At 56.8% G+C, this 27,975-nt stretch overlaps 5 protein-coding genes across 5 annotated transcripts in view; all 5 read right to left on the bottom strand.

The window, feature by feature from the left end:
- Positions 1-3,991: 3,991 nt before the first annotated feature.
- Positions 3,992-6,780, bottom strand: LOC147416327 (acrosin-binding protein-like). Its single transcript, XM_086461525.1, has 4 exons — positions 6,747-6,780; positions 5,517-5,732; positions 5,017-5,111; positions 3,992-4,450 (listed from the first exon to the last, which is right to left on the bottom strand). Exons 1-4 carry the CDS (start codon positions 6,778-6,780, stop codon positions 3,992-3,994), a joined length of 804 nt encoding a protein of 267 aa, XP_086317651.1.
- On the bottom strand, positions 6,780-12,165 carry LOC147416326 (uncharacterized). The gene is made up of 6 exons (XM_086461511.1): positions 12,132-12,165; positions 10,900-11,115; positions 10,399-10,493; positions 9,382-9,825; positions 7,398-7,536; positions 6,780-6,901 (listed from the first exon to the last, which is right to left on the bottom strand). Exons 1-6 carry the CDS (start codon positions 12,163-12,165, stop codon positions 6,780-6,782), a joined length of 1,050 nt encoding a protein of 349 aa, XP_086317637.1.
- Positions 12,165-17,550, bottom strand: LOC147416325 (uncharacterized). The gene is made up of 6 exons (XM_086461499.1): positions 17,517-17,550; positions 16,285-16,500; positions 15,784-15,878; positions 14,767-15,210; positions 12,783-12,921; positions 12,165-12,286 (listed from the first exon to the last, which is right to left on the bottom strand). Exons 1-6 carry the CDS (start codon positions 17,548-17,550, stop codon positions 12,165-12,167), a joined length of 1,050 nt encoding a protein of 349 aa, XP_086317625.1.
- LOC147416324 (uncharacterized) lies at positions 17,550-22,935 on the bottom strand. Its single transcript, XM_086461492.1, has 6 exons — positions 22,902-22,935; positions 21,670-21,885; positions 21,169-21,263; positions 20,152-20,595; positions 18,168-18,306; positions 17,550-17,671 (listed from the first exon to the last, which is right to left on the bottom strand). The coding sequence occupies exons 1-6, from the start codon at positions 22,933-22,935 to the stop codon at positions 17,550-17,552; spliced, it is 1,050 nt and encodes a 349-aa protein (XP_086317618.1).
- LOC147416323 (uncharacterized) overlaps positions 22,935-27,975 on the bottom strand; it is a 5,386-nt gene continuing 345 nt past the window's right edge. The window contains exons 2-6 of the mRNA XM_086461478.1: positions 27,055-27,270; positions 26,554-26,648; positions 25,537-25,980; positions 23,553-23,691; positions 22,935-23,056 (exon numbers count right to left, since the gene is read on the bottom strand). Of these exons, the coding sequence (XP_086317604.1) occupies positions 22,935-23,056; positions 23,553-23,691; positions 25,537-25,980; positions 26,554-26,648; positions 27,055-27,270 (1,016 nt within the window). The remainder of the gene's footprint in view (positions 23,057-23,552; positions 23,692-25,536; positions 25,981-26,553; positions 26,649-27,054; positions 27,271-27,975) is intronic.

The raw sequence follows: 27,975 nt of genomic DNA, 5'->3' as shown, positions 1-27,975 counted from the left end.
GGGCTAGCTGTGCAGGACCCCCCATCCATCTGCCTGCCCGGGGGAGTCACGGTCATCAGCTTTACCCTCAGGGATGACTCCGTGGTTTTCGTACTCGTCCAGTCTCTGGACCAGGGGATTCTGGCAGCCGTACAGCTCACGGAGGAGGCAGGCAGCGCTGGCGCGGCGGGCAGTCCGGAGGGACCTGAAGAACTGGCGGTACTCCTCCTTGGAGAGTGGCGTTCCTGGCTGCTGCGCCTTCTCGCCCAAAGGGCGGGCTGTGCAGCCCCAAGCCAAGAGCACTGGTGAAAGAGAGAACGCAGGGGGTCAGAAGGAGAAGGAAAAGTGCTAAGCGTGGCACCCTCCGAGGAGCTGGAGGGCTGAACGCAGATCTCTGTGGCCTTCTCTGGGTGCAGGATCCAGCACGTGGGAAATGCAGGAACAGGCTCCAGATGGGAGGTGTAGATATGGGGGAAACGTGCTCTGCCCATGTTGAAAGGGGTTGTAGTATTTTGGGGACAGTACATGGCTGAAACTCAGAAACTTCCTCATGGCCTATATCTCACTAACACCCGTGCCATGTTGTTGGCACCTGTGTGTCCGTAGATGCAGCAGGACCAAACAAAAACTGGGAACGTTCTCCCTGAGAGGACAGTGGGGGTTATCAAGCACTCGGTGAGGCAGTAGGAGAGGAGAGCACAGCACTTGGCCGGGTGACTGTGTGGGGGTTTGCAGAAAGCAGGGGAACGAGGAGAGTGGAGGGGGGGGTTACAGGACGCCTCCCCGTTCTCCTGCTGGGATGTGACTGCAGCAGCCTGGCCTCTATCCATTCCTTCCTGCTCTATCCCTTTCTGCTTCTCTTTAAGCAAGGTCCCCTCTCAGCCCTCTTTCTCCTGCCTCCCCTGTCACGTCAGCTGGCCAGCTCTTCCCTTCTGGCCTTGCAGGTCAAGTCCAGGTCTCTGCCTGCGTGCTCGTGTCTGCTTTACGTGCCCAGCTGTCCCTATCCTTGCCTTTCCAGTCTGCCCCTCTGCTCCAGCCTCTGCCCGCTGCATCCAGCCCCGAGTCAACCTCCCTGGCTCCTAGGCCTCTTCTCTCTGTCCCTTCTTGACGAATAAAACATCAGCTCCAATGGGTGAAGACGGGCAACATTTGAAGCAGCCGAGATCTTGGCACCCGAGGCTTTCGAGGGCGCTCCCCTCTCTGCCTCTCGCCTCCAAATTGCCAAAGCCGAGGGGCTAATGGGGAGGGGTAAAAAGCAGCCGGGTCAGCTGCCCTTTCTCACAACCTGGCTTGAAGGAGAGATGTTTCCTACTCACCAGACAAAACAGACAAGCCCACATGGCCGACATCACACCGTGAGTGGCGCCTGTAAGAGCCTGGGCCCGCTGTGCTGCCGGAGGTCTCCCCTCGGCTGCTTTGCCCAGCTGCCCGCGTCCTCCTCCTGCCCCGACGCCGGCTGGCCCCGCAGTGCTGGGGGCGGAGGCATGGCTTATGGCGTCAGAGGCCTTCGTTGCGCTGTTCCTCCCTCCGCTGCCCCCCCTTCCTCCCACTCACGCCTCCCGCTGCCTCCCCTCCTGCCCCGCCGCTGGGCCTGCGTGCTGCCCGGCGCCGGGTTTCTGGCATTTCAGGGAAGACAGTGGCGGCTGCCTGCGTGAGCCTGCATTTGGACACAGAATAACACAGAGTTACAGGATGGTAGGGGTTGGACATATAGATTTACCCTCCAGGGGTGGTAGGCCTTTTGCTTCTCAGAAATACTAGTATGCTGCCCCATGAGTACTAAGCCTCAGGCACCTCTCTGGCAGGCCCAGATACAGCCCCGCCCCCCCTTCGAATCTAGTTTAAAGCTCTCTCACTGAGCCCTGCTAACTCTTGTCCTAGGACCCCCTTCCCCCTATAAGATACGCTTTTCCCATCTGTTGACAGCAGGCCTGGTGTCATTGATCAGTCCATGATCAAAGAATCCAAAGTCCTGCCGGTGGCACCAGCCTTGGAGCCAGGCATTCATCTGCTGGCTCTTCCTCTTTGCTACCTCGTCGTTCCCCTCAACTGGAGGCGTAGAGGAGAACACAACTTGCGCTCCTGATCCCTTGATCAGTTGTCCCAGGGCCCCGAAATCTTTCTTTGTTGCCCTAGGACCTTGTTCACACGAAAAATCAAAAGGGGATAGTAATCTGAGGGCCGTACTATGGAAGGAAGCTTCATCTTTCCAACCCTAACCTGGGCCCCAGGTAGGCAGCAGACTTCCTTATGTAGCGGGTCTGACCTGCATCTTGGGCCTTCCACTCCCTTCAGAATCGAGTCCCCTGCAACAAGGACCCGTCCGTCTGTCTTTGTCTCGGATGTTTTGATCAGAGGTGTCTCAGCCTCGGTGACATCTCCAAGCTAGGTGAGCTGTCCTCTGTGCTCTTACTTGGTTCCCCGTGCAGAAGATCATACCTGTTATGCAAGGGCACCTGGGAAGGTGGGGTGGGCAGTGGGCAGACGCACCTGCCACACCTGTTGAGGCAGGCAGGAACTTTTTGCCATTGCCCCCCCATCCTCCAAATCACCACATTCAGTCGGACAGAAAGAGGACAGGGAGGTCTCTGTAGCAGGGGTTCTGTCTGCCTGCTGGGTTTCTGTCATGGGGGTCAGGGTACGACTCCAAGCATCTATCTCCCTCTCGCTTTCCCTGATGGCCCTCGACCTGCTTGCCTCCTCCCTGAGCTCCATCACGAAGCGGAGGAGCTGCTCTCTGCACACCCTGCAGCCCGACGCCTGGGTGGCAGCGCGTTCCCACGAGAGCTCCGCCTGGGAAGCTGCATCAGAGCTGGTGGGTGCAGGGCTCAGGGAAGCCATGGTCTTCTGCCGAGGGCTTACCACCGCCTCCTGGCCGAGACGGCAGACTTTCGGAGCCCTCCCAAGCGAAATGCCGCGCTCTGTTTGCCGAGCCCTTACCGTGGTGACGCCCAGTCGCTGCCTGTTTACTCGGTGGCTTCGCTCCCGAGGGGCTTCTGTTGTAAAGGGGGGGTGGGGGGGGTGGTCTGGGCGAGCGGCCGTTGGCGCCGTTACGCCTCGTTCAGAGCTGCCGCCGGTGGTGCTGGCTCCGCCCACGCCGCCTCAGCAGCCCGCCCTCAAGCCGCCGCTTTTGCCAGCCTGAAAAAGGGCCCCAAAGCGCCTTTTTGCCGGCCTTTCTGCCGCGAATCCCCTCCCCCGTGAGGGCTTACCTGCCCCTGCAGCTGGTCTCCCGGCGAGCGGCCGGTGGCTGCTGTGAGAAATGCCCCGGCAGAGCTCCCTGCTGGGGCTGGGGGAGGTGTCACTGCCAAGGCAGCTGGAGAGGAGAGGAAGCGCTGGTACCTCAGGCGGGGATCTGGCAGCTTTGGGCTCTTTCTAGGGAGAAGAGAAGGAGCTGGTGTGCCAGGCTGAGGCGAGGGCAGCCTGCGTTGTGTTAGGAATCCCACCCAGTAAGGACCACGCACTGGGCAGTCCTCCATGAAAACAAGCAAGCAATCTTGTTACGGGCTTGCACGTTTCCTGCGTGTGACCTGCCTTCAGGTCAGGTCATCGAATGACACAACAAACCTCATCTCTTTGCCCAGGACAGAGAGCTAGTTGTGGTTGCAAAACCCCAAGCAGGAAAACGGAGTTCTTTTTCCATCTTTATTGTTCAGGAATAGCCAGTTTTTGCAGGGGGTGACGGTACTCTTCAGTACAGTTGTTTCCAAGAGGATAACATCTTTCTCTGTGAATCCCCCGAGAAACACCATTTCACATGCCTGGGTTTTCCCCTGCACTTGGAAAAGATGGTTTTCCCCCTTGTTTCCCACACCGCTGACCTCGGGGAAGCACTGTCAACCTTACAATGCCTCAGGCCAGGGAAGGAAGAGGCCTTCTCTTGTTTTCCATCTTTCCATACATCGTCTCTGAGACAGCGTCTCTGACTTGACACCACGCAGAAAAGCCACAATGGCTGATCCTCCTTTGCTGCTCAGTTCTCTGTTCCGGGCCCTGTATCAGTGCCGGTTGTTGGCTAAGAGGCACTTGCGCTGTTCAGGGCGACCAGAAGCTCTTGGGCGGCAGCCTGCAATTCTTCCTCCTCCACCGCCTTCCCCATGTTCAGTAACCGCTGAAGCGTCTGCGCTGAACTCTGCACGTGGGTATCTTGCAGCCTTAGGAGGAGATCCTGGATGTCAGTGGTGGGCAACTGTCCTTGCTGCTGCCCACTGTCTGCCACCTGTGTGGCATGTGGGTCAGAAGGATTCAGTTGCCTGCTCCTCAGCTGTGGTGTGCCCTCAGCTGAGGAGGTGGGGATCCCAGCTCCTTCTGTGTCAGGGCCGGGGCGGCCTGGCTGGGCAGTTGTGGGAGATGAGGGGAAAAGGCTCTGGGGTCTGAAGATGCCAGACAGCAGGGCATCGCTGCTCATGGTCATGACGTTGAAGGGTTGTGTGCTGCCGAGCTCGGCTGAGGTCTCTCCTGGGCATGCAGTCCTCTGTGGAGGAGAAAACACACATCTGTAGAGGCGGTGGCCTTCAGGAGCAGACCCCTGGCTCCTCCCCTGTTCTGTGGGCTTAGCGCTCCCGGCACAATCCCGGCTTTCCCACTCCCTACAAACATGAGCCCAAGAAAGGAAAGAAACCTTCTTCTCCTCTCCTTGTCAAGTCTGCCCGTAAGTCTCTTCTTGTGACTCCCAGTCATCTTTCTCTTTACATTCCTTCTCCTCTGACCTGCGTGGATCACCCTTTCTCCTGCAGTAACCTAGATTGTCTCAACTTAGTTGGCAGTGAGAGCTGGAGATAAGGGCTGAGGTGGTCCTCAAAGGTTTGTTGTCTTGAAGAATACCTTCCGCAAAGTCCTCCATTTGGCAGGGAGGTGGCTGCGGGCGCCACCTGTGTAAGTTACTCACCTTGCTGGAAGGGGGGCTGCCCGTGGCTCTTCTCTATCTTCCCTGTCTTTCAGCCTCCTGTTTTCCCACTTCCCCATTTTCAGGGCTCTCCCTTTTGCCTGTTACTTGGCAAGAGCACACCACGGTCTTCAGGAAACAGCTAAACAACTCACCTTAACGTAATACCTTCTCCGAGTACAGCGATAAAAAGCAAAGGTGCAGAAGTCGGGGAAGAAAGAATTTCCTCGCTGTTCGGAGCATACGGGCCCTAGAAAGAGGCAAGCAAAGACACAGACTCAGTGATAAACTCCAGTGCTGGGGTCCCACCAGCCCTCAGCAATAAGCGCGCTGTCGAATGACGTCCCTCCACAAAAACCCCCAGGCCATTTGGGTGCCTCCCTGAACCTCCATGAGAAACTCCAGCGCTTCTTGGTCATCTGCATGAACCAAGGTGCAAGAGGAGGCTCATCCCAGGGACACATTTGGATGCAATCAAGGGGGGGGGAGGATACTCCGGAGCAGATGTCTTCTCCTCACTGCAGGATCGCTACCCACGCCTCTCCCCTGGCAGCTCATGAGTCTCTGTCCCCTCCCAGCGATCAGGTCCGGGGCTAGCTGTGCAGGACCCCCCATCCATCTGCCTGCCCGGGGGAGTCACGGTCATCAGCTTTACCCTTAGGGATGACTCCATGGTTTTCATACTCGTCCAGTCTCTGGACCAGGGGATTCTGGCAGCCGTACAGCTCACGGAGGAGGCAGGCAGTTTTGGCGCGGCGGGCAGTCCGGAGGGACCTGAAGAACTGGCGGTACTCCTGCTTGGAGAGTGGCGTTCCTGGCTGCTGCGCCTTCTCGCCAAAAGGGTGGGCTGTGCAGCCCCAAGCCAAGAGCACTGGTGAAAGAGAGAACGCAGGAGGTCAGAAGGAGAAGGAAGTGCCAAGCGCGGCACCCTCCGAGGAGCTGGAGGGCTGAACGCAGATCTCTGTGGCCTTCTCTGGGTGCAGGATCCAGCATGTGGGAAATGCAGGAACAGGCTCCAGATGGGAGGTGTAGATATGGGGAAAACGTGCTCTGCCCATGTTGAAAGGGGTTGTAGTATTTTGGGGACAGTACATGGCTGAAACTGAGAAACTTCCTCATGGCCTATATCTCACTAACACCCGTGCCATGTTGTTGGCACCTGTGTGTCCGTAGATGCAGCAGGACCAAACAAAAACTGGGAACGTTCTCCCCGAGAGGACAGTGGGGGTTATCAAGCACTCGGTGAGGCAGTAGGAGAGGAGAGCACAGCACTTGGCCAGGTGACTGTGTGGGGGTTTGCAGAAAGCAGGGGAACAAGGAGAGCGGAGGGGGGGGTTACAGGACGCCTCCCCGTTCTCCTGCTGGGATGTGACTGCAGCAGCCTGGCCTCTCTATCCATTCCTTCCTGCTCTATCCCTTTCTGCTTGTCTTTAAGCAAGGTCCCCTCTCAGCCCTCTTTCTCCTGCCTCCCCTGTCACGTCAGCTGGCCAGCTCTTCCCTTCTGGCCTTGCAGGTCAAGTCCAGGTCTCTGCCTGCGTGCTCGTGTCTGCTTTACGTGCCCAGCTGTCCCTATCCTCGCCTTTCCAGTCTCCCCCTCTGCTCCAGCCTCTGCCCGCTGCATCCAGCTCCGAGTCCTCCTCCCTGGCTCCTAGGCCTCTTCTCTCTGTCCCTTCTTGACGAATAAAACATCAGCTCCAATGGGTGAAGACGGGCAACATTTGAAGCAGCCGAGATCTTGGCACCCGAGGCATTCGAGGGCGCTCCCCTCTCTGCCTCTCGCCTCCAAATTGCCAAAGCCGAGGGGCTAATGGGGAGGGGTAAAAAGCAGCCGGGTCAGCTGCCCTTTCTCACAACCTGGCTTGAAGGAGAGATGTTTCCTACTCACCACACAAAACCAGACAAGCCCACATGGCCGACATCACGCCGTGAGTGGCGCCTGTAAGAGCCTGGGCCCGCTGTGCTGCCGGAGGTCTCCCCTCGGCTGCTTTGCCCAGCTGCCCGCGTCCTCCTCCTGCCCCGACGCCGGCTGGCCCCGCAGTGCTGGGGGCGGAGGCATGGCTTATGGCGTCATAGAGGCTCCCGTTGCGCTGTTCCTCCCTCCGCTGCCCCCCCTTCCTCCCACTCACGCCTCCCGCCGCCTCCCCTCCTGCCCCGCCGCTGGGCCTGCGTGCTGCCCGGCGCCGGGTTTCTGGCATTTCAGGTTTCCCATCTTATTTAGGGACGCATCTTCACCAGGCAATCAGGCAGATTGCTTTTCTGCCCTCCGGCAGCAATATTCTAACAGCGTCGGCTGTTTCCCTGCATCCGCTTTCTGCCTGCTGTAGGTGCTCAGCCACCGTTTTAGGGTGCGTGTTGGCCATGTGCTTGTGGCAGCTCTCGAACGACAGCGGGACGGGACTGAACCAGAAGGGCATGTTTCTCCTCCTAAAATCAGAAGGATGGCTCAACAGTGTCAGGCTTACCCACAGGGCGGCACTGCCTTGCAGGTGGATGGGGGTCGTATGCGGAGGGAGACTTCGGCTTCCCTGCCTCCTACCTGGGATGAGAGCCTGCAGCCGCTGCCTGCTGCTGGGAGGAGTGGAAACACCCTCTCCCCAAGGGCTGATGCCCGCCGCATTCACTGTGGAGCAGGCGGCGGGAAGCAGGAAGGACGTGATGCCAGGCTGAGGCAGAGCCTACAAAACGCCAGCTTTCCATTTTATCAGGGGCCTTTTATCGTGGTGGCGTTATGCAGGTGGGGAAACCTTCCCTCGGCCTCTGATGCCCTCTTCTGATACACCCCTGAGCAGCCAGTTCAGTTTGTATCTCATTTTGGAAGGGAAAGATGCCGCTTTCCCTTTCTTTTTCTTACGAATACCCAGTCGGGAGAAATGTCATACTTGCTCCTAGCGGCACGCTGGGGATCAATGTGACCAAAACGGCGCAAGGCCACTGCCGAGCTAGCATTCGCATGTGCAGTTTTTCAGCATTTTATTTCTGTAACCTGTACCTTTCTAGGACATCACCGAGCCCTCAGCATCTTAAAATGCCTCTGTGCAAATACCAGTGCACAAATGTAGCGCTAAAGCTAAATGAGTGACCTGATTTTCTATCCCACAAACCCCACTCCCGCGCAGCGTACTTCTGCTCTGAACAGAGACCCCTGAGAAGTGGGATTGCATGTTGGCTGACTAAATCATCTCGGTGTTCATGCCTAAACAGGTGTGCGTGGCTTGTTTTTTCTGCTCGCTGCCAGCCCTGTCAGCTCCATCTGGAACGAGTCAGCCAAATGGCCGTTTTTCTGGAGCACAGGACAGGCAATTCTGCCTTTGGACTGCTCCTGTGCATAAGGTGCGAGCAGACCCAAACCTCTGCTCTCGCCCAGACCTGTGCGTGCCTGGCTGAGCCACTGAGAGCAACCGAGCAAAATACTCCCTCGGTAAAGGCAGTAAACAGGACGCCAGCCAGACACAGAAAGCAGCCCAGTTGCCTTCAGCCTTGGGCAAGATTACGCTTCCCAGGACCAATGGAGGACCTGTAATTTGGAGATCTTCTTCTTCAAATGGGCTTCTCAATGGAGTCCTTCTTCTAAGGACTTCCTTCAGCGGATAGAGACAGAGCCTATACTTCACTCAGCTGCGTTTGTGTCACTTAGGCAGCGTAAAGGGAAGAGACATCCCCGCCCCTCCCCATGAGTGCTTGGTGTGGTGCATCCTTGAGGAGAGCTGCCTTCAGCCCCTTTCTCCTCATGGCCCTCGGTGGACTAGATGACAAGGCGGCCTGCGGGAGGAAAGGTGACTAGGGGATTGTCACTTTAAGGGTGGTGGTCTCTTGAACGCCGAAACCAACCACAGGAGTTTAGAGTAGGTTTGAGGTAGCTCTAAACTCGTTCTGAGTGGAGATTCAGAAAACCAGAGTTGGTTCCCAAAGAGTTCCCGCTCTGCTCTGAGCAGGAAGTGCTGGCTCCAGATGGCTTCAGCCAGTGTTCCCGTAAATCAGACTCTGGTTTTCCGAGGGAGACAAGAGGAGGTTCTCAACAGGAATATTTATCCTGAGTGTTTCATAGCGTCACTTCAGAAGTAGATGACACCCACGTGTAAACACCAATACAGGCAGAACGCTAGATCAGCAGTTCCCTCGCAGGGTGAGGTCTTCTGGCATTGAGAGCGCACCCCTTGCCTATATATGTATGTATATTCGCACACACACTTCCAAAGAAGAGTCTTGCCTTAATGGTTCTGAGCAGAAGCACCTATATTTATAAGAAGAAAGGACAGCATTCTCCCAAGACGTTCATGGGATGAGACAAGAAACCCCGTCTCTCTGCCCAGGACAGAGAGGTAGTCGTGGTGGCCCAGCCCCGAGCAGGAAACAGCAGTTCTTTTTCCATCCTGCATTGTTCAAGAAGAGCCGTCTCCCAGATGAAACGACACCGGGTGAACAGTTTCTGTGGGAGAGGACAGTAGCCCTTCAGTACCCGTGTCTCAGTTCTCTCTTCTGGGCCCTGTATCATTGCCAGTTGTTGGCTAAGAGGCACTTGCGCTGTTCAGGGCCACCAGCACCTTCTGGACGGCAGCACGCAGTTCTTCCTCCCCCACCGCCTTCCCCGTGGTCAACAACCGCTGAAGTGCCTTCAGTAAACTCTGCACGTGGGTATCTTGCAGCCTTAGGAGGAGATCCTGGATGTCAGCGGTGGGCAACTGTCCTTGCTGCTGGCCACTGTCTGCCACCTGTGTGGCATGTGGGTCAGAAGGATTCAGTTGCCCGCTCCTCAACTGTGGCGTGCCCTCAGCTGAGGAGGTGGGGATCCCAGCTCCTTCTGTGTCAGGGCCGGGGCGGCCTGGCTGGGCAGTTGTGGGAGATGAGGGGAAAAGGCTCTGGGGTCTGAAGATGCCAGACAGCAGGGCATCGCTGCTCATGGCCGTGGCGTTGAAGGGTCGTGTGCTGCTGAGCTTGGCTGGGGTCTGTCCTGGGCATGCAGTCCTCTGTGGAGGAGAAAACACACATCTGTAGAGGCGGTGGGCTTCAGGAGCAGGCCCCTGGCCCCTCCCCTGTTCTGTGGGCTTAGCGCTCCCGGCACAATCCCGGCTTTCCCACTCCCTACAAACATGAGCCCAAGAAAGGAAAGAAACCTTCTTCTCCTCTCCTTGTCAAGTCTGCCCGTAAGTCTCTTCTTGTGACTCCCAGTCATCTTTCTCTTTACATTCCTTCTCCTCTCACCTGCGTGGATCACCCTTTCTCCTGCAGTAACCTAGATTGTCTCAGTTGGCAGTGAGAGCTGGAGATAAGGGCTGAGGTGGTCCTCAAAGGTTTGTTGTCTTGAAGAATACCTTCCGCAAGGTCCTGCACCTGGCAGGGAGGTGGCTGCGGGCGCCACCTGTGTAAGTTACTCACCTTGCTGTGAGTGCCCCTGGAAGGGGGGCTGCCCGCGGCTCTCCTCTATCTTCCCTGTCTTTCAGCCTCCTGTTTTCCCACTTCCCCATTTTCAGGGCTCTCCCTTTTGCCTGTTACTTGGCCAGAGCACACCACGGTCTTCAGGAAACAGCTAAACAACTCACCTTAACGTAATACCTTCTCCGAGTACAGCGATAAAAAGCAAAGGTGCAGAAGTCGGGGAAGAAAGAATTTCCTCGCTGTTCGGAGCATACGGGCCCTAGAAAGAGGCAAGCAAAGACACAGACTCAGTGATAAACTCCAGTGCTGGGGTCCCACCAGCCCTCAGCAATAAGCACGCTGTCGAATGACGTCCCTCCACAAAAACCCCCAGGCCATTTGGGTGCCTCCCTGAACCTCCATGAGAAACTCCAGCGCTTCTTGGTCATCTGCATGACCCAAGGTGCGAGAGGAGGCTCATCCCAGGGACACATTTGGATGCAATCAAGGCGGGGGAGAGGATACTCCGGAGCAGATGTCTTCTCCTCACTGCAGGATCGCTACCCACGCCTCTCCCCTGGCAGCTCCTGAGTCTCTGTCCCCTCCCAGCGATCAGGTCCGGGGCTAGCTGTGCAGGACCCCCCATCCATCTGCCTGCCCGGGGGAGTCACGGTCATCAGCTTTACCCTCAGGGATGACTCCGTGGTTTTCGTACTCGTCCAGTCTCCGGACCAGGGGATTCTGGCAGCCGTACAGCTCACGGAGGAGGCAGGCAGCGCTGGCGCGGCGGGCAGTCCGGAGGGACCTGAAGAACTGGCGGTACTCCTCCTTGGAGAGTGGCGTTCCTGGCTGCTGCGCCTTCTCGCCCAAAGGGCGGGCTGTGCAGCCCCAAGCCAAGAGCACTGGTGAAAGAGAGAACGCAGGGGGTCAGAAGGAGAAGGAAAAGTGCTAAGCGTGGCACCCTCCGAGGAGCTGGAGGGCTGGACGCAGATCTCTGTGGCCTTCTCTGGGTGCAGGATCCAGCACGTGGGAAATGCAGGAACAGGCTCCAGATGGGAGGTGTAGATATGGGGAAAACGTGCTCTGCCCATGTTGAAAGGGGTTGTAGTATTTTGGGGACAGTACATGGCTGAAACTGAGAAACTTCCTCATGGCCTATATCTCACTAACACCCGTGCCATGTTGTTGGCACCTGTGTGTCCGTAGATGCAGCAGGACCAAACAAAAACTGGGAACGTTCTCCCCGAGAGGACAGTGGGGGTTATCAAGCACTCGGTGAGGCAGTAGGAGAGGAGAGCACAGCACTTGGCCAGGTGACTGTGTGGGGGTTTGCAGAAAGCAGGGGAACAAGGAGAGTGGAGGGGGGGGTTACAGGACGCCTCCCCGTTCTCCTGCTGGGATGTGACTGCAGCAGCCTGGCCTCTCTATCCATTCCTTCCTGCTCTATCCCTTTCTGCTTGTCTTTAAGCAAGGTCCCCTCTCAGCCCTCTTTCTCCTGCCTCCCCTGTCACGTCAGCTGGCCAGCTCTTCCCTTCTGGCCTTGCAGGTCAAGTCCAGGTCTCTGCCTGCGTGCTCGTGTCTGCTTTACGTGCCCAGCTGTCCCTATCCTCGCCTTTCCAGTCTCCCCCTCTGCTCCAGCCTCTGCCCGCTGCATCCAGCTCCGAGTCCTCCTCCCTGGCTCCTAGGCCTCTTCTCTCTGTCCCTTCTTGACGAATAAAACATCAGCTCCAATGGGTGAAGACGGGCAACATTTGAAGCAGCCGAGATCTTGGCACCCGAGGCATTCGAGGGCGCTCCCCTCTCTGCCTCTCGCCTCCAAATTGCCAAAGCCGAGGGGCTAATGGGGAGGGGTAAAAAGCAGCCGGGTCAGCTGCCCTTTCTCACAACCTGGCTTGAAGGAGAGATGTTTCCTACTCACCACACAAAACCAGACAAGCCCACATGGCCGACATCACGCCGTGAGTGGCGCCTGTAAGAGCCTGGGCCCGCTGTGCTGCCGGAGGTCTCCCCTCGGCTGCTTTGCCCAGCTGCCCGCGTCCTCCTCCTGCCCCGACGCCGGCTGGCCCCGCAGTGCTGGGGGCGGAGGCATGGCTTATGGCGTCATAGAGGCCCCCGTTGCGCTGTTCCTCCCTCCGCTGCCCCCCCTTCCTCCCACTCACGCCTCCCGCCGCCTCCCCTCCTGCCCCGCCGCTGGGCCTGCGTGCTGCCCGGCGCCGGGTTTCTGGCATTTCAGGTTTCCCATCTTATTTAGGGACGCATCTTCACCAGGCAATCAGGCAGATTGCTTTTCTGCCCTCCGGCAGCAATATTCTAACAGCGTCGGCTGTTTCCCTGCATCCGCTTTCTGCCTGCTGTAGGTGCTCAGCCACCGTTTTAGGGTGCGTGTTGGCCATGTGCTTGTGGCAGCTCTCGAACGACAGCGGGACGGGACTGAACCAGAAGGGCATGTTTCTCCTCCTAAAATCAGAAGGATGGCTCAACAGTGTCAGGCTTACCCACAGGGCGGCACTGCCTTGCAGGTGGATGGGGGTCGTATGCGGAGGGAGACTTCGGCTTCCCTGCCTCCTACCTGGGATGAGAGCCTGCAGCCGCTGCCTGCTGCTGGGAGGAGTGGAAACACCCTCTCCCCAAGGGCTGATGCCCGCCGCATTCACTGTGGAGCAGGCGGCGGGAAGCAGGAAGGACGTGATGCCAGGCTGAGGCAGAGCCTACAAAACGCCAGCTTTCCATTTTATCAGGGGCCTTTTATCGTGGTGGCGTTATGCAGGTGGGGAAACCTTCCCTCGGCCTCTGATGCCCTCTTCTGATACACCCCTGAGCAGCCAGTTCAGTTTGTATCTCATTTTGGAAGGGAAAGATGCCGCTTTCCCTTTCTTTTTCTTACGAATACCCAGTCGGGAGAAATGTCATACTTGCTCCTAGCGGCACGCTGGGGATCAATGTGACCAAAACGGCGCAAGGCCACTGCCGAGCTAGCATTCGCATGTGCAGTTTTTCAGCATTTTATTTCTGTAACCTGTACCTTTCTAGGACATCACCGAGCCCTCAGCATCTTAAAATGCCTCTGTGCAAATACCAGTGCACAAATGTAGCGCTAAAGCTAAATGAGTGACCTGATTTTCTATCCCACAAACCCCACTCCCGCGCAGCGTACTTCTGCTCTGAACAGAGACCCCTGAGAAGTGGGATTGCATGTTGGCTGACTAAATCATCTCGGTGTTCATGCCTAAACAGGTGTGCGTGGCTTGTTTTTTCTGCTCGCTGCCAGCCCTGTCAGCTCCATCTGGAACGAGTCAGCCAAATGGCCGTTTTTCTGGAGCACAGGACAGGCAATTCTGCCTTTGGACTGCTCCTGTGCATAAGGTGCGAGCAGACCCAAACCTCTGCTCTCGCCCAGACCTGTGCGTGCCTGGCTGAGCCACTGAGAGCAACCGAGCAAAATACTCCCTCGGTAAAGGCAGTAAACAGGACGCCAGCCAGACACAGAAAGCAGCCCAGTTGCCTTCAGCCTTGGGCAAGATTACGCTTCCCAGGACCAATGGAGGACCTGTAATTTGGAGATCTTCTTCTTCAAATGGGCTTCTCAATGGAGTCCTTCTTCTAAGGACTTCCTTCAGCGGATAGAGACAGAGCCTATACTTCACTCAGCTGCGTTTGTGTCACTTAGGCAGCGTAAAGGGAAGAGACATCCCCGCCCCTCCCCATGAGTGCTTGGTGTGGTGCATCCTTGAGGAGAGCTGCCTTCAGCCCCTTTCTCCTCATGGCCCTCGGTGGACTAGATGACAAGGCGGCCTGCGGGAGGAAAGGTGACTAGGGGATTGTCACTTTAAGGGTGGTGGTCTCTTGAACGCCAAAACCAACCACAGGAGTTTAGAGTAGGTTTGAGGTAGCTCTAAACTCGTTCTGAGTGGAGATTCAGAAAACCAGAGTTGGTTCCCAAAGAGTTCCCGCTCTGCTCTGAGCAGGAAGTGCTGGCTCCAGATGGCTTCAGCCAGTGTTCCCGTAAATCAGACTCTGGTTTTCCGAGGGAGACAAGAGGAGGTTCTCAACAGGAATATTTATCCTGAGTGTTTCATAGCGTCACTTCAGAAGTAGATGACACCCACGTGTAAACACCAATACAGGCAGAACGCTAGATCAGCAGTTCCCTCGCAGGGTGAGGTCTTCTGGCATTGAGAGCGCACCCCTTGCCTATATATGTATGTATATTCGCACACACACTTCCAAAGAAGAGTCTTGCCTTAATGGTTCTGAGCAGAAGCACCTATATTTATAAGAAGAAAGGACAGCATTCTCCCAAGACGTTCATGGGATGAGACAAGAAACCCCGTCTCTCTGCCCAGGACAGAGAGGTAGTCGTGGTGGCCCAGCCCCGAGCAGGAAACAGCAGTTCTTTTTCCATCCTGCATTGTTCAAGAAGAGCCGTCTCCCAGATGAAACGACACCGGGTGAACAGTTTCTGTGGGAGAGGACAGTAGCCCTTCAGTACCCGTGTCTCAGTTCTCTCTTCTGGGCCCTGTATCATTGCCAGTTGTTGGCTAAGAGGCACTTGCGCTGTTCAGGGCCACCAGCACCTTCTGGACGGCAGCACGCAGTTCTTCCTCCCCCACCGCCTTCCCCGTGGTCAACAACCGCTGAAGTGCCTTCAGTAAACTCTGCACGTGGGTATCTTGCAGCCTTAGGAGGAGATCCTGGATGTCAGCGGTGGGCAACTGTCCTTGCTGCTGGCCACTGTCTGCCACCTGTGTGGCATGTGGGTCAGAAGGATTCAGTTGCCCGCTCCTCAACTGTGGCGTGCCCTCAGCTGAGGAGGTGGGGATCCCAGCTCCTTCTGTGTCAGGGCCGGGGCGGCCTGGCTGGGCAGTTGTGGGAGATGAGGGGAAAAGGCTCTGGGGTCTGAAGATGCCAGACAGCAGGGCATCGCTGCTCATGGCCGTGGCGTTGAAGGGTCGTGTGCTGCTGAGCTTGGCTGGGGTCTGTCCTGGGCATGCAGTCCTCTGTGGAGGAGAAAACACACATCTGTAGAGGCGGTGGGCTTCAGGAGCAGGCCCCTGGCCCCTCCCCTGTTCTGTGGGCTTAGCGCTCCCGGCACAATCCCGGCTTTCCCACTCCCTACAAACATGAGCCCAAGAAAGGAAAGAAACCTTCTTCTCCTCTCCCTGTCAAGTCTGCCCGTAAGTCTCTTCTTGTGACTCCCAGTCATCTTTCTCTTTACATTCCTTCTCCTCTCACCTGCGTGGATCACCCTTTCTCCTGCAGTAACCTAGATTGTCTCAGTTGGCAGTGAGAGCTGGAGATAAGGGCTGAGGTGGTCCTCAAAGGTTTGTTGTCTTGAAGAATACCTTCCGCAAGGTCCTGCACCTGGCAGGGAGGTGGCTGCGGGCGCCACCTGTGTAAGTTACTCACCTTGCTGTGAGTGCCCCTGGAAGGGGGGCTGCCCGCGGCTCTCCTCTATCTTCCCTGTCTTTCAGCCTCCTGTTTTCCCACTTCCCCATTTTCAGGGCTCTCCCTTTTGCCTGTTACTTGGCCAGAGCACACCACGGTCTTCAGGAAACAGCTAAACAACTCACCTTAACGTAATACCTTCTCCGAGTACAGCGATAAAAAGCAAAGGTGCAGAAGTCGGGGAAGAAAGAATTTCCTCGCTGTTCGGAGCATACGGGCCCTAGAAAGAGGCAAGCAAAGACACAGACTCAGTGATAAACTCCAGTGCTGGGGTCCCACCAGCCCTCAGCAATAAGCACGCTGTCGAATGACGTCCCTCCACAAAAACCCCCAGGCCATTTGGGTGCCTCCCTGAACCTCCATGAGAAACTCCAGCGCTTCTTGGTCATCTGCATGACCCAAGGTGCGAGAGGAGGCTCATCCCAGGGACACATTTGGATGCAATCAAGGCGGGGGAGAGGATACTCCGGAGCAGATGTCTTCTCCTCACTGCAGGATCGCTACCCACGCCTCTCCCCTGGCAGCTCCTGAGTCTCTGTCCCCTCCCAGCGATCAGGTCCGGGGCTAGCTGTGCAGGACCCCCCATCCATCTGCCTGCCCGGGGGAGTCACGGTCATCAGCTTTACCCTCAGGGATGACTCCGTGGTTTTCGTACTCGTCCAGTCTCCGGACCAGGGGATTCTGGCAGCCGTACAGCTCACGGAGGAGGCAGGCAGCGCTGGCGCGGCGGGCAGTCCGGAGGGACCTGAAGAACTGGCGGTACTCCTCCTTGGAGAGTGGCGTTCCTGGCTGCTGCGCCTTCTCGCCCAAAGGGCGGGCTGTGCAGCCCCAAGCCAAGAGCACTGGTGAAAGAGAGAACGCAGGGGGTCAGAAGGAGAAGGAAAAGTGCTAAGCGTGGCACCCTCCGAGGAGCTGGAGGGCTGGACGCAGATCTCTGTGGCCTTCTCTGGGTGCAGGATCCAGCACGTGGGAAATGCAGGAACAGGCTCCAGATGGGAGGTGTAGATATGGGGAAAACGTGCTCTGCCCATGTTGAAAGGGGTTGTAGTATTTTGGGGACAGTACATGGCTGAAACTGAGAAACTTCCTCATGGCCTATATCTCACTAACACCCGTGCCATGTTGTTGGCACCTGTGTGTCCGTAGATGCAGCAGGACCAAACAAAAACTGGGAACGTTCTCCCCGAGAGGACAGTGGGGGTTATCAAGCACTCGGTGAGGCAGTAGGAGAGGAGAGCACAGCACTTGGCCAGGTGACTGTGTGGGGGTTTGCAGAAAGCAGGGGAACAAGGAGAGTGGAGGGGGGGGTTACAGGACGCCTCCCCGTTCTCCTGCTGGGATGTGACTGCAGCAGCCTGGCCTCTCTATCCATTCCTTCCTGCTCTATCCCTTTCTGCTTGTCTTTAAGCAAGGTCCCCTCTCAGCCCTCTTTCTCCTGCCTCCCCTGTCACGTCAGCTGGCCAGCTCTTCCCTTCTGGCCTTGCAGGTCAAGTCCAGGTCTCTGCCTGCGTGCTCGTGTCTGCTTTACGTGCCCAGCTGTCCCTATCCTCGCCTTTCCAGTCTCCCCCTCTGCTCCAGCCTCTGCCCGCTGCATCCAGCTCCGAGTCCTCCTCCCTGGCTCCTAGGCCTCTTCTCTCTGTCCCTTCTTGACGAATAAAACATCAGCTCCAATGGGTGAAGACGGGCAACATTTGAAGCAGCCGAGATCTTGGCACCCGAGGCATTCGAGGGCGCTCCCCTCTCTGCCTCTCGCCTCCAAATTGCCAAAGCCGAGGGGCTAATGGGGAGGGGTAAAAAGCAGCCGGGTCAGCTGCCCTTTCTCACAACCTGGCTTGAAGGAGAGATGTTTCCTACTCACCACACAAAACCAGACAAGCCCACATGGCCGACATCACGCCGTGAGTGGCGCCTGTAAGAGCCTGGGCCCGCTGTGCTGCCGGAGGTCTCCCCTCGGCTGCTTTGCCCAGCTGCCCGCGTCCTCCTCCTGCCCCGACGCCGGCTGGCCCCGCAGTGCTGGGGGCGGAGGCATGGCTTATGGCGTCATAGAGGCCCCCGTTGCGCTGTTCCTCCCTCCGCTGCCCCCCCTTCCTCCCACTCACGCCTCCCGCCGCCTCCCCTCCTGCCCCGCCGCTGGGCCTGCGTGCTGCCCGGCGCCGGGTTTCTGGCATTTCAGGTTTCCCATCTTATTTAGGGACGCATCTTCACCAGGCAATCAGGCAGATTGCTTTTCTGCCCTCCGGCAGCAATATTCTAACAGCGTCGGCTGTTTCCCTGCATCCGCTTTCTGCCTGCTGTAGGTGCTCAGCCACCGTTTTAGGGTGCGTGTTGGCCATGTGCTTGTGGCAGCTCTCGAACGACAGCGGGACGGGACTGAACCAGAAGGGCATGTTTCTCCTCCTAAAATCAGAAGGATGGCTCAACAGTGTCAGGCTTACCCACAGGGCGGCACTGCCTTGCAGGTGGATGGGGGTCGTATGCGGAGGGAGACTTCGGCTTCCCTGCCTCCTACCTGGGATGAGAGCCTGCAGCCGCTGCCTGCTGCTGGGAGGAGTGGAAACACCCTCTCCCCAAGGGCTGATGCCCGCCGCATTCACTGTGGAGCAGGCGGCGGGAAGCAGGAAGGACGTGATGCCAGGCTGAGGCAGAGCCTACAAAACGCCAGCTTTCCATTTTATCAGGGGCCTTTTATCGTGGTGGCGTTATGCAGGTGGGGAAACCTTCCCTCGGCCTCTGATGCCCTCTTCTGATACACCCCTGAGCAGCCAGTTCAGTTTGTATCTCATTTTGGAAGGGAAAGATGCCGCTTTCCCTTTCTTTTTCTTACGAATACCCAGTCGGGAGAAATGTCATACTTGCTCCTAGCGGCACGCTGGGGATCAATGTGACCAAAACGGCGCAAGGCCACTGCCGAGCTAGCATTCGCATGTGCAGTTTTTCAGCATTTTATTTCTGTAACCTGTACCTTTCTAGGACATCACCGAGCCCTCAGCATCTTAAAATGCCTCTGTGCAAATACCAGTGCACAAATGTAGCGCTAAAGCTAAATGAGTGACCTGATTTTCTATCCCACAAACCCCACTCCCGCGCAGCGTACTTCTGCTCTGAACAGAGACCCCTGAGAAGTGGGATTGCATGTTGGCTGACTAAATCATCTCGGTGTTCATGCCTAAACAGGTGTGCGTGGCTTGTTTTTTCTGCTCGCTGCCAGCCCTGTCAGCTCCATCTGGAACGAGTCAGCCAAATGGCCGTTTTTCTGGAGCACAGGACAGGCAATTCTGCCTTTGGACTGCTCCTGTGCATAAGGTGCGAGCAGACCCAAACCTCTGCTCTCGCCCAGACCTGTGCGTGCCTGGCTGAGCCACTGAGAGCAACCGAGCAAAATACTCCCTCGGTAAAGGCAGTAAACAGGACGCCAGCCAGACACAGAAAGCAGCCCAGTTGCCTTCAGCCTTGGGCAAGATTACGCTTCCCAGGACCAATGGAGGACCTGTAATTTGGAGATCTTCTTCTTCAAATGGGCTTCTCAATGGAGTCCTTCTTCTAAGGACTTCCTTCAGCGGATAGAGACAGAGCCTATACTTCACTCAGCTGCGTTTGTGTCACTTAGGCAGCGTAAAGGGAAGAGACATCCCCGCCCCTCCCCATGAGTGCTTGGTGTGGTGCATCCTTGAGGAGAGCTGCCTTCAGCCCCTTTCTCCTCATGGCCCTCGGTGGACTAGATGACAAGGCGGCCTGCGGGAGGAAAGGTGACTAGGGGATTGTCACTTTAAGGGTGGTGGTCTCTTGAACGCCGAAACCAACCACAGGAGTTTAGAGTAGGTTTGAGGTAGCTCTAAACTCGTTCTGAGTGGAGATTCAGAAAACCAGAGTTGGTTCCCAAAGAGTTCCCGCTCTGCTCTGAGCAGGAAGTGCTGGCTCCAGATGGCTTCAGCCAGTGTTCCCGTAAATCAGACTCTGGTTTTCCGAGGGAGACAAGAGGAGGTTCTCAACAGGAATATTTATCCTGAGTGTTTCATAGCGTCACTTCAGAAGTAGATGACACCCACGTGTAAACACCAATACAGGCAGAACGCTAGATCAGCAGTTCCCTCGCAGGGTGAGGTCTTCTGGCATTGAGAGCGCACCCCTTGCCTATATATGTATGTATATTCGCACACACACTTCCAAAGAAGAGTCTTGCCTTAATGGTTCTGAGCAGAAGCACCTATATTTATAAGAAGAAAGGACAGCATTCTCCCAAGACGTTCATGGGATGAGACAAGAAACCCCGTCTCTCTGCCCAGGACAGAGAGGTAGTCGTGGTGGCCCAGCCCCGAGCAGGAAACAGCAGTTCTTTTTCCATCCTGCATTGTTCAAGAAGAGCCGTCTCCCAGATGAAACGACACCGGGTGAACAGTTTCTGTGGGAGAGGACAGTAGCCCTTCAGTACCCGTGTCTCAGTTCTCTCTTCTGGGCCCTGTATCATTGCCAGTTGTTGGCTAAGAGGCACTTGCGCTGTTCAGGGCCACCAGCACCTTCTGGACGGCAGCACGCAGTTCTTCCTCCCCCACCGCCTTCCCCGTGGTCAACAACCGCTGAAGTGCCTTCAGTAAACTCTGCACGTGGGTATCTTGCAGCCTTAGGAGGAGATCCTGGATGTCAGCGGTGGGCAACTGTCCTTGCTGCTGGCCACTGTCTGCCACCTGTGTGGCATGTGGGTCAGAAGGATTCAGTTGCCCGCTCCTCAACTGTGGCGTGCCCTCAGCTGAGGAGGTGGGGATCCCAGCTCCTTCTGTGTCAGGGCCGGGGCGGCCTGGCTGGGCAGTTGTGGGAGATGAGGGGAAAAGGCTCTGGGGTCTGAAGATGCCAGACAGCAGGGCATCGCTGCTCATGGCCGTGGCGTTGAAGGGTCGTGTGCTGCTGAGCTTGGCTGGGGTCTGTCCTGGGCATGCAGTCCTCTGTGGAGGAGAAAACACACATCTGTAGAGGCGGTGGGCTTCAGGAGCAGGCCCCTGGCCCCTCCCCTGTTCTGTGGGCTTAGCGCTCCCGGCACAATCCCGGCTTTCCCACTCCCTACAAACATGAGCCCAAGAAAGGAAAGAAACCTTCTTCTCCTCTCCTTGTCAAGTCTGCCCGTAAGTCTCTTCTTGTGACTCCCAGTCATCTTTCTCTTTACATTCCTTCTCCTCTCACCTGCGTGGATCACCCTTTCTCCTGCAGTAACCTAGATTGTCTCAGTTGGCAGTGAGAGCTGGAGATAAGGGCTGAGGTGGTCCTCAAAGGTTTGTTGTCTTGAAGAATACCTTCCGCAAGGTCCTGCACCTGGCAGGGAGGTGGCTGCGGGCGCCACCTGTGTAAGTTACTCACCTTGCTGTGAGTGCCCCTGGAAGGGGGGCTGCCCGCGGCTCTCCTCTATCTTCCCTGTCTTTCAGCCTCCTGTTTTCCCACTTCCCCATTTTCAGGGCTCTCCCTTTTGCCTGTTACTTGGCCAGAGCACACCACGGTCTTCAGGAAACAGCTAAACAACTCACCTTAACGTAATACCTTCTCCGAGTACAGCGATAAAAAGCAAAGGTGCAGAAGTCGGGGAAGAAAGAATTTCCTCGCTGTTCGGAGCATACGGGCCCTAGAAAGAGGCAAGCAAAGACACAGACTCAGTGATAAACTCCAGTGCTGGGGTCCCACCAGCCCTCAGCAATAAGCACGCTGTCGAATGACGTCCCTCCACAAAAACCCCCAGGCCATTTGGGTGCCTCCCTGAACCTCCATGAGAAACTCCAGCGCTTCTTGGTCATCTGCATGACCCAAGGTGCGAGAGGAGGCTCATCCCAGGGACACATTTGGATGCAATCAAGGCGGGGGAGAGGATACTCCGGAGCAGATGTCTTCTCCTCACTGCAGGATCGCTACCCACGCCTCTCCCCTGGCAGCTCCTGAGTCTCTGTCCCCTCCCAGCGATCAGGTCCGGGGCTAGCTGTGCAGGACCCCCCATCCATCTGCCTGCCCGGGGGAGTCACGGTCATCAGCTTTACCCTCAGGGATGACTCCGTGGTTTTCGTACTCGTCCAGTCTCCGGACCAGGGGATTCTGGCAGCCGTACAGCTCACGGAGGAGGCAGGCAGCGCTGGCGCGGCGGGCAGTCCGGAGGGACCTGAAGAACTGGCGGTACTCCTCCTTGGAGAGTGGCGTTCCTGGCTGCTGCGCCTTCTCGCCCAAAGGGCGGGCTGTGCAGCCCCAAGCCAAGAGCACTGGTGAAAGAGAGAACGCAGGGGGTCAGAAGGAGAAGGAAAAGTGCTAAGCGTGGCACCCTCCGAGGAGCTGGAGGGCTGGACGCAGATCTCTGTGGCCTTCTCTGGGTGCAGGATCCAGCACGTGGGAAATGCAGGAACAGGCTCCAGATGGGAGGTGTAGATATGGGGAAAACGTGCTCTGCCCATGTTGAAAGGGGTTGTAGTATTTTGGGGACAGTACATGGCTGAAACTGAGAAACTTCCTCATGGCCTATATCTCACTAACACCCGTGCCATGTTGTTGGCACCTGTGTGTCCGTAGATGCAGCAGGACCAAACAAAAACTGGGAACGTTCTCCCCGAGAGGACAGTGGGGGTTATCAAGCACTCGGTGAGGCAGTAGGAGAGGAGAGCACAGCACTTGGCCAGGTGACTGTGTGGGGGTTTGCAGAAAGCAGGGGAACAAGGAGAGTGGAGGGGGGGGTTACAGGACGCCTCCCCGTTCTCCTGCTGGGATGTGACTGCAGCAGCCTGGCCTCTCTATCCATTCCTTCCTGCTCTATCCCTTTCTGCTTGTCTTTAAGCAAGGTCCCCTCTCAGCCCTCTTTCTCCTGCCTCCCCTGTCACGTCAGCTGGCCAGCTCTTCCCTTCTGGCCTTGCAGGTCAAGTCCAGGTCTCTGCCTGCGTGCTCGTGTCTGCTTTACGTGCCCAGCTGTCCCTATCCTCGCCTTTCCAGTCTCCCCCTCTGCTCCAGCCTCTGCCCGCTGCATCCAGCTCCGAGTCCTCCTCCCTGGCTCCTAGGCCTCTTCTCTCTGTCCCTTCTTGACGAATAAAACATCAGCTCCAATGGGTGAAGACGGGCAACATTTGAAGCAGCCGAGATCTTGGCACCCGAGGCATTCGAGGGCGCTCCCCTCTCTGCCTCTCGCCTCCAAATTGCCAAAGCCGAGGGGCTAATGGGGAGGGGTAAAAAGCAGCCGGGTCAGCTGCCCTTTCTCACAACCTGGCTTGAAGGAGAGATGTTTCCTACTCACCACACAAAACCAGACAAGCCCACATGGCCGACATCACGCCGTGAGTGGCGCCTGTAAGAGCCTGGGCCCGCTGTGCTGCCGGAGGTCTCCCCTCGGCTGCTTTGCCCAGCTGCCCGCGTCCTCCTCCTGCCCCGACGCCGGCTGGCCCCGCAGTGCTGGGGGCGGAGGCATGGCTTATGGCGTCATAGAGGCCCCCGTTGCGCTGTTCCTCCCTCCGCTGCCCCCCCTTCCTCCCACTCACGCCTCCCGCCGCCTCCCCTCCTGCCCCGCCGCTGGGCCTGCGTGCTGCCCGGCGCCGGGTTTCTGGCATTTCAGGTTTCCCATCTTATTTAGGGACGCATCTTCACCAGGCAATCAGGCAGATTGCTTTTCTGCCCTCCGGCAGCAATATTCTAACAGCGTCGGCTGTTTCCCTGCATCCGCTTTCTGCCTGCTGTAGGTGCTCAGCCACCGTTTTAGGGTGCGTGTTGGCCATGTGCTTGTGGCAGCTCTCGAACGACAGCGGGACGGGACTGAACCAGAAGGGCATGTTTCTCCTCCTAAAATCAGAAGGATGGCTCAACAGTGTCAGGCTTACCCACAGGGCGGCACTGCCTTGCAGGTGGATGGGGGTCGTATGCGGAGGGAGACTTCGGCTTCCCTGCCTCCTACCTGGGATGAGAGCCTGCAGCCGCTGCCTGCTGCTGGGAGGAGTGGAAACACCCTCTCCCCAAGGGCTGATGCCCGCCGCATTCACTGTGGAGCAGGCGGCGGGAAGCAGGAAGGACGTGATGCCAGGCTGAGGCAGAGCCTACAAAACGCCAGCTTTCCATTTTATCAGGGGCCTTTTATCGTGGTGGCGTTATGCAGGTGGGGAAACCTTCCCTCGGCCTCTGATGCCCTCTTCTGATACACCCCTGAGCAGCCAGTTCAGTTTGTATCTCATTTTGGAAGGGAAAGATGCCGCTTTCCCTTTCTTTTTCTTACGAATACCCAGTCGGGAGAAATGTCATACTTGCTCCTAGCGGCACGCTGGGGATCAATGTGACCAAAACGGCGCAAGGCCACTGCCGAGCTAGCATTCGCATGTGCAGTTTTTCAGCATTTTATTTCTGTAACCTGTACCTTTCTAGGACATCACCGAGCCCTCAGCATCTTAAAATGCCTCTGTGCAAATACCAGTGCACAAATGTAGCGCTAAAGCTAAATGAGTGACCTGATTTTCTATCCCACAAACCCCACTCCCGCGCAGCGTACTTCTGCTCTGAACAGAGACCCCTGAGAAGTGGGATTGCATGTTGGCTGACTAAATCATCTCGGTGTTCATGCCTAAACAGGTGTGCGTGGCTTGTTTTTTCTGCTCGCTGCCAGCCCTGTCAGCTCCATCTGGAACGAGTCAGCCAAATGGCCGTTTTTCTGGAGCACAGGACAGGCAATTCTGCCTTTGGACTGCTCCTGTGCATAAGGTGCGAGCAGACCCAAACCTCTGCTCTCGCCCAGACCTGTGCGTGCCTGGCTGAGCCACTGAGAGCAACCGAGCAAAATACTCCCTCGGTAAAGGCAGTAAACAGGACGCCAGCCAGACACAGAAAGCAGCCCAGTTGCCTTCAGCCTTGGGCAAGATTACGCTTCCCAGGACCAATGGAGGACCTGTAATTTGGAGATCTTCTTCTTCAAATGGGCTTCTCAATGGAGTCCTTCTTCTAAGGACTTCCTTCAGCGGATAGAGACAGAGCCTATACTTCACTCAGCTGCGTTTGTGTCACTTAGGCAGCGTAAAGGGAAGAGACATCCCCGCCCCTCCCCATGAGTGCTTGGTGTGGTGCATCCTTGAGGAGAGCTGCCTTCAGCCCCTTTCTCCTCATGGCCCTCGGTGGACTAGATGACAAGGCGGCCTGCGGGAGGAAAGGTGACTAGGGGATTGTCACTTTAAGGGTGGTGGTCTCTTGAACGCCGAAACCAACCACAGGAGTTTAGAGTAGGTTTGAGGTAGCTCTAAACTCGTTCTGAGTGGAGATTCAGAAAACCAGAGTTGGTTCCCAAAGAGTTCCCGCTCTGCTCTGAGCAGGAAGTGCTGGCTCCAGATGGCTTCAGCCAGTGTTCCCGTAAATCAGACTCTGGTTTTCCGAGGGAGACAAGAGGAGGTTCTCAACAGGAATATTTATCCTGAGTGTTTCATAGCGTCACTTCAGAAGTAGATGACACCCACGTGTAAACACCAATACAGGCAGAACGCTAGATCAGCAGTTCCCTCGCAGGGTGAGGTCTTCTGGCATTGAGAGCGCACCCCTTGCCTATATATGTATGTATATTCGCACACACACTTCCAAAGAAGAGTCTTGCCTTAATGGTTCTGAGCAGAAGCACCTATATTTATAAGAAGAAAGGACAGCATTCTCCCAAGACGTTCATGGGATGAGACAAGAAACCCCGTCTCTCTGCCCAGGACAGAGAGGTAGTCGTGGTGGCCCAGCCCCGAGCAGGAAACAGCAGTTCTTTTTCCATCCTGCATTGTTCAAGAAGAGCCGTCTCCCAGATGAAACGACACCGGGTGAACAGTTTCTGTGGGAGAGGACAGTAGCCCTTCAGTACCCGTGTCTCAGTTCTCTCTTCTGGGCCCTGTATCATTGCCAGTTGTTGGCTAAGAGGCACTTGCGCTGTTCAGGGCCACCAGCACCTTCTGGACGGCAGCACGCAGTTCTTCCTCCCCCACCGCCTTCCCCGTGGTCAACAACCGCTGAAGTGCCTTCAGTAAACTCTGCACGTGGGTATCTTGCAGCCTTAGGAGGAGATCCTGGATGTCAGCGGTGGGCAACTGTCCTTGCTGCTGGCCACTGTCTGCCACCTGTGTGGCATGTGGGTCAGAAGGATTCAGTTGCCCGCTCCTCAACTGTGGCGTGCCCTCAGCTGAGGAGGTGGGGATCCCAGCTCCTTCTGTGTCAGGGCCGGGGCGGCCTGGCTGGGCAGTTGTGGGAGATGAGGGGAAAAGGCTCTGGGGTCTGAAGATGCCAGACAGCAGGGCATCGCTGCTCATGGCCGTGGCGTTGAAGGGTCGTGTGCTGCTGAGCTTGGCTGGGGTCTGTCCTGGGCATGCAGTCCTCTGTGGAGGAGAAAACACACATCTGTAGAGGCGGTGGGCTTCAGGAGCAGGCCCCTGGCCCCTCCCCTGTTCTGTGGGCTTAGCGCTCCCGGCACAATCCCGGCTTTCCCACTCCCTACAAACATGAGCCCAAGAAAGGAAAGAAACCTTCTTCTCCTCTCCCTGTCAAGTCTGCCCGTAAGTCTCTTCTTGTGACTCCCAGTCATCTTTCTCTTTACATTCCTTCTCCTCTCACCTGCGTGGATCACCCTTTCTCCTGCAGTAACCTAGATTGTCTCAGTTGGCAGTGAGAGCTGGAGATAAGGGCTGAGGTGGTCCTCAAAGGTTTGTTGTCTTGAAGAATACCTTCCGCAAGGTCCTGCACCTGGCAGGGAGGTGGCTGCGGGCGCCACCTGTGTAAGTTACTCACCTTGCTGTGAGTGCCCCTGGAAGGGGGGCTGCCCGCGGCTCTCCTCTATCTTCCCTGTCTTTCAGCCTCCTGTTTTCCCACTTCCCCATTTTCAGGGCTCTCCCTTTTGCCTGTTACTTGGCCAGAGCACACCACGGTCTTCAGGAAACAGCTAAACAACTCACCTTAACGTAATACCTTCTCCGAGTACAGCGATAAAAAGCAAAGGTGCAGAAGTCGGGGAAGAAAGAATTTCCTCGCTGTTCGGAGCATACGGGCCCTAGAAAGAGGCAAGCAAAGACACAGACTCAGTGATAAACTCCAGTGCTGGGGTCCCACCAGCCCTCAGCAATAAGCACGCTGTCGAATGACGTCCCTCCACAAAAACCCCCAGGCCATTTGGGTGCCTCCCTGAACCTCCATGAGAAACTCCAGCGCTTCTTGGTCATCTGCATGACCCAAGGTGCGAGAGGAGGCTCATCCCAGGGACACATTTGGATGCAATCAAGGCGGGGGAGAGGATACTCCGGAGCAGATGTCTTCTCCTCACTGCAGGATCGCTACCCACGCCTCTCCCCTGGCAGCTCCTGAGTCTCTGTCCCCTCCCAGCGATCAGGTCCGGGGCTAGCTGTGCAGGACCCCCCATCCATCTGCCTGCCCGGGGGAGTCACGGTCATCAGCTTTACCCTCAGGGATGACTCCGTGGTTTTCGTACTCGTCCAGTCTCCGGACCAGGGGATTCTGGCAGCCGTACAGCTCACGGAGGAGGCAGGCAGCGCTGGCGCGGCGGGCAGTCCGGAGGGACCTGAAGAACTGGCGGTACTCCTCCTTGGAGAGTGGCGTTCCTGGCTGCTGCGCCTTCTCGCCCAAAGGGCGGGCTGTGCAGCCCCAAGCCAAGAGCACTGGTGAAAGAGAGAACGCAGGGGGTCAGAAGGAGAAGGAAAAGTGCTAAGCGTGGCACCCTCCGAGGAGCTGGAGGGCTGGACGCAGATCTCTGTGGCCTTCTCTGGGTGCAGGATCCAGCACGTGGGAAATGCAGGAACAGGCTCCAGATGGGAGGTGTAGATATGGGGAAAACGTGCTCTGCCCATGTTGAAAGGGGTTGTAGTATTTTGGGGACAGTACATGGCTGAAACTGAGAAACTTCCTCATGGCCTATATCTCACTAACACCCGTGCCATGTTGTTGGCACCTGTGTGTCCGTAGATGCAGCAGGACCAAACAAAAACTGGGAACGTTCTCCCCGAGAGGACAGTGGGGGTTATCAAGCACTCGGTGAGGCAGTAGGAGAGGAGAGCACAGCACTTGGCCAGGTGACTGTGTGGGGGTTTGCAGAAAGCAGGGGAACAAGGAGAGTGGAGGGGGGGGTTACAGGACGCCTCCCCGTTCTCCTGCTGGGATGTGACCAGAGCAGCCTGGCCTCTCTATCCATTCCTTCCTGCTCTATCCCTTTCTGCTTGTCTTTAAGCAAGGTCCCCTCTCAGCCCTCTTTCTCCTGCCTCCCCTGTCACGTCAGCTGGCCAGCTCTTCCCTTCTGGCCTTGCAGGTCAAGTCCAGGTCTCTGCCTGCGTGCTCGTGTCTGCTTTACGTGCCCAGCTGTCCCTATC

Source organism: Leptosomus discolor, chromosome 1 (assembly GCF_034619465.1).
Source record: "Leptosomus discolor isolate bLepDis1 chromosome 1, bLepDis1.hap2, whole genome shotgun sequence".
Lineage (NCBI taxonomy): Eukaryota > Metazoa > Chordata > Aves > Leptosomiformes > Leptosomidae > Leptosomus > Leptosomus discolor.
This window is presented reverse-complemented; position numbering and strand designations above follow the sequence as displayed.

What these genes read in the sequence shown, in the direction of transcription:
- LOC147416327 (XM_086461525.1), bottom strand. Translation starts at nt 6,780, where the DNA reads ATGTCGGCCATGTGGGCTTGTCTGGTTTTGTGTG. An exon ending in CCATGGAGTCATCCCTAAGG is followed by an intron (nt 5,112 to 5,516) that starts GTAAAGCTGATG and finishes GCCTCTTTCTAG; the next exon opens with GGCCCGTATGCTCCGAACAG. An exon ending in GGAGAAGGTATTACGTTAAG is followed by an intron (nt 4,451 to 5,016) that starts GTGAGTTGTTTA and finishes TCTCCTCCACAG; the next exon opens with AGGACTGCATGCCCAGGAGA.
- LOC147416326 (XM_086461511.1), bottom strand. Translation starts at nt 12,165, where the DNA reads ATGTCGGCCATGTGGGCTTGTCTGGTTTTGTGTG. An exon ending in TGCTGGTGGCCCTGAACAGC is followed by an intron (nt 7,537 to 9,381) that starts GCAAGTGCCTCT and finishes GGCGTTTTGTAG; the next exon opens with GCTCTGCCTCAGCCTGGCAT. An exon ending in GCTGCAGGCTCTCATCCCAG is followed by an intron (nt 6,902 to 7,397) that starts GTAGGAGGCAGG and finishes CTCCGCCCCCAG; the next exon opens with CACTGCGGGGCCAGCCGGCG.
- LOC147416325 (XM_086461499.1), bottom strand. Translation starts at nt 17,550, where the DNA reads ATGTCGGCCATGTGGGCTTGTCTGGTTTTGTGTG. An exon ending in GGCTTGTCTGGTTTTGTGTG is followed by an intron (nt 16,501 to 17,516) that starts GTGAGTAGGAAA and finishes CTCTTTCACCAG; the next exon opens with TGCTCTTGGCTTGGGGCTGC. An exon ending in GGAGAAGGTATTACGTTAAG is followed by an intron (nt 15,211 to 15,783) that starts GTGAGTTGTTTA and finishes TCTCCTCCACAG; the next exon opens with AGGACTGCATGCCCAGGACA.
- LOC147416324 (XM_086461492.1), bottom strand. Translation starts at nt 22,935, where the DNA reads ATGTCGGCCATGTGGGCTTGTCTGGTTTTGTGTG. An exon ending in GGCTTGTCTGGTTTTGTGTG is followed by an intron (nt 21,886 to 22,901) that starts GTGAGTAGGAAA and finishes CTCTTTCACCAG; the next exon opens with TGCTCTTGGCTTGGGGCTGC. An exon ending in TGCTGGTGGCCCTGAACAGC is followed by an intron (nt 18,307 to 20,151) that starts GCAAGTGCCTCT and finishes GGCGTTTTGTAG; the next exon opens with GCTCTGCCTCAGCCTGGCAT.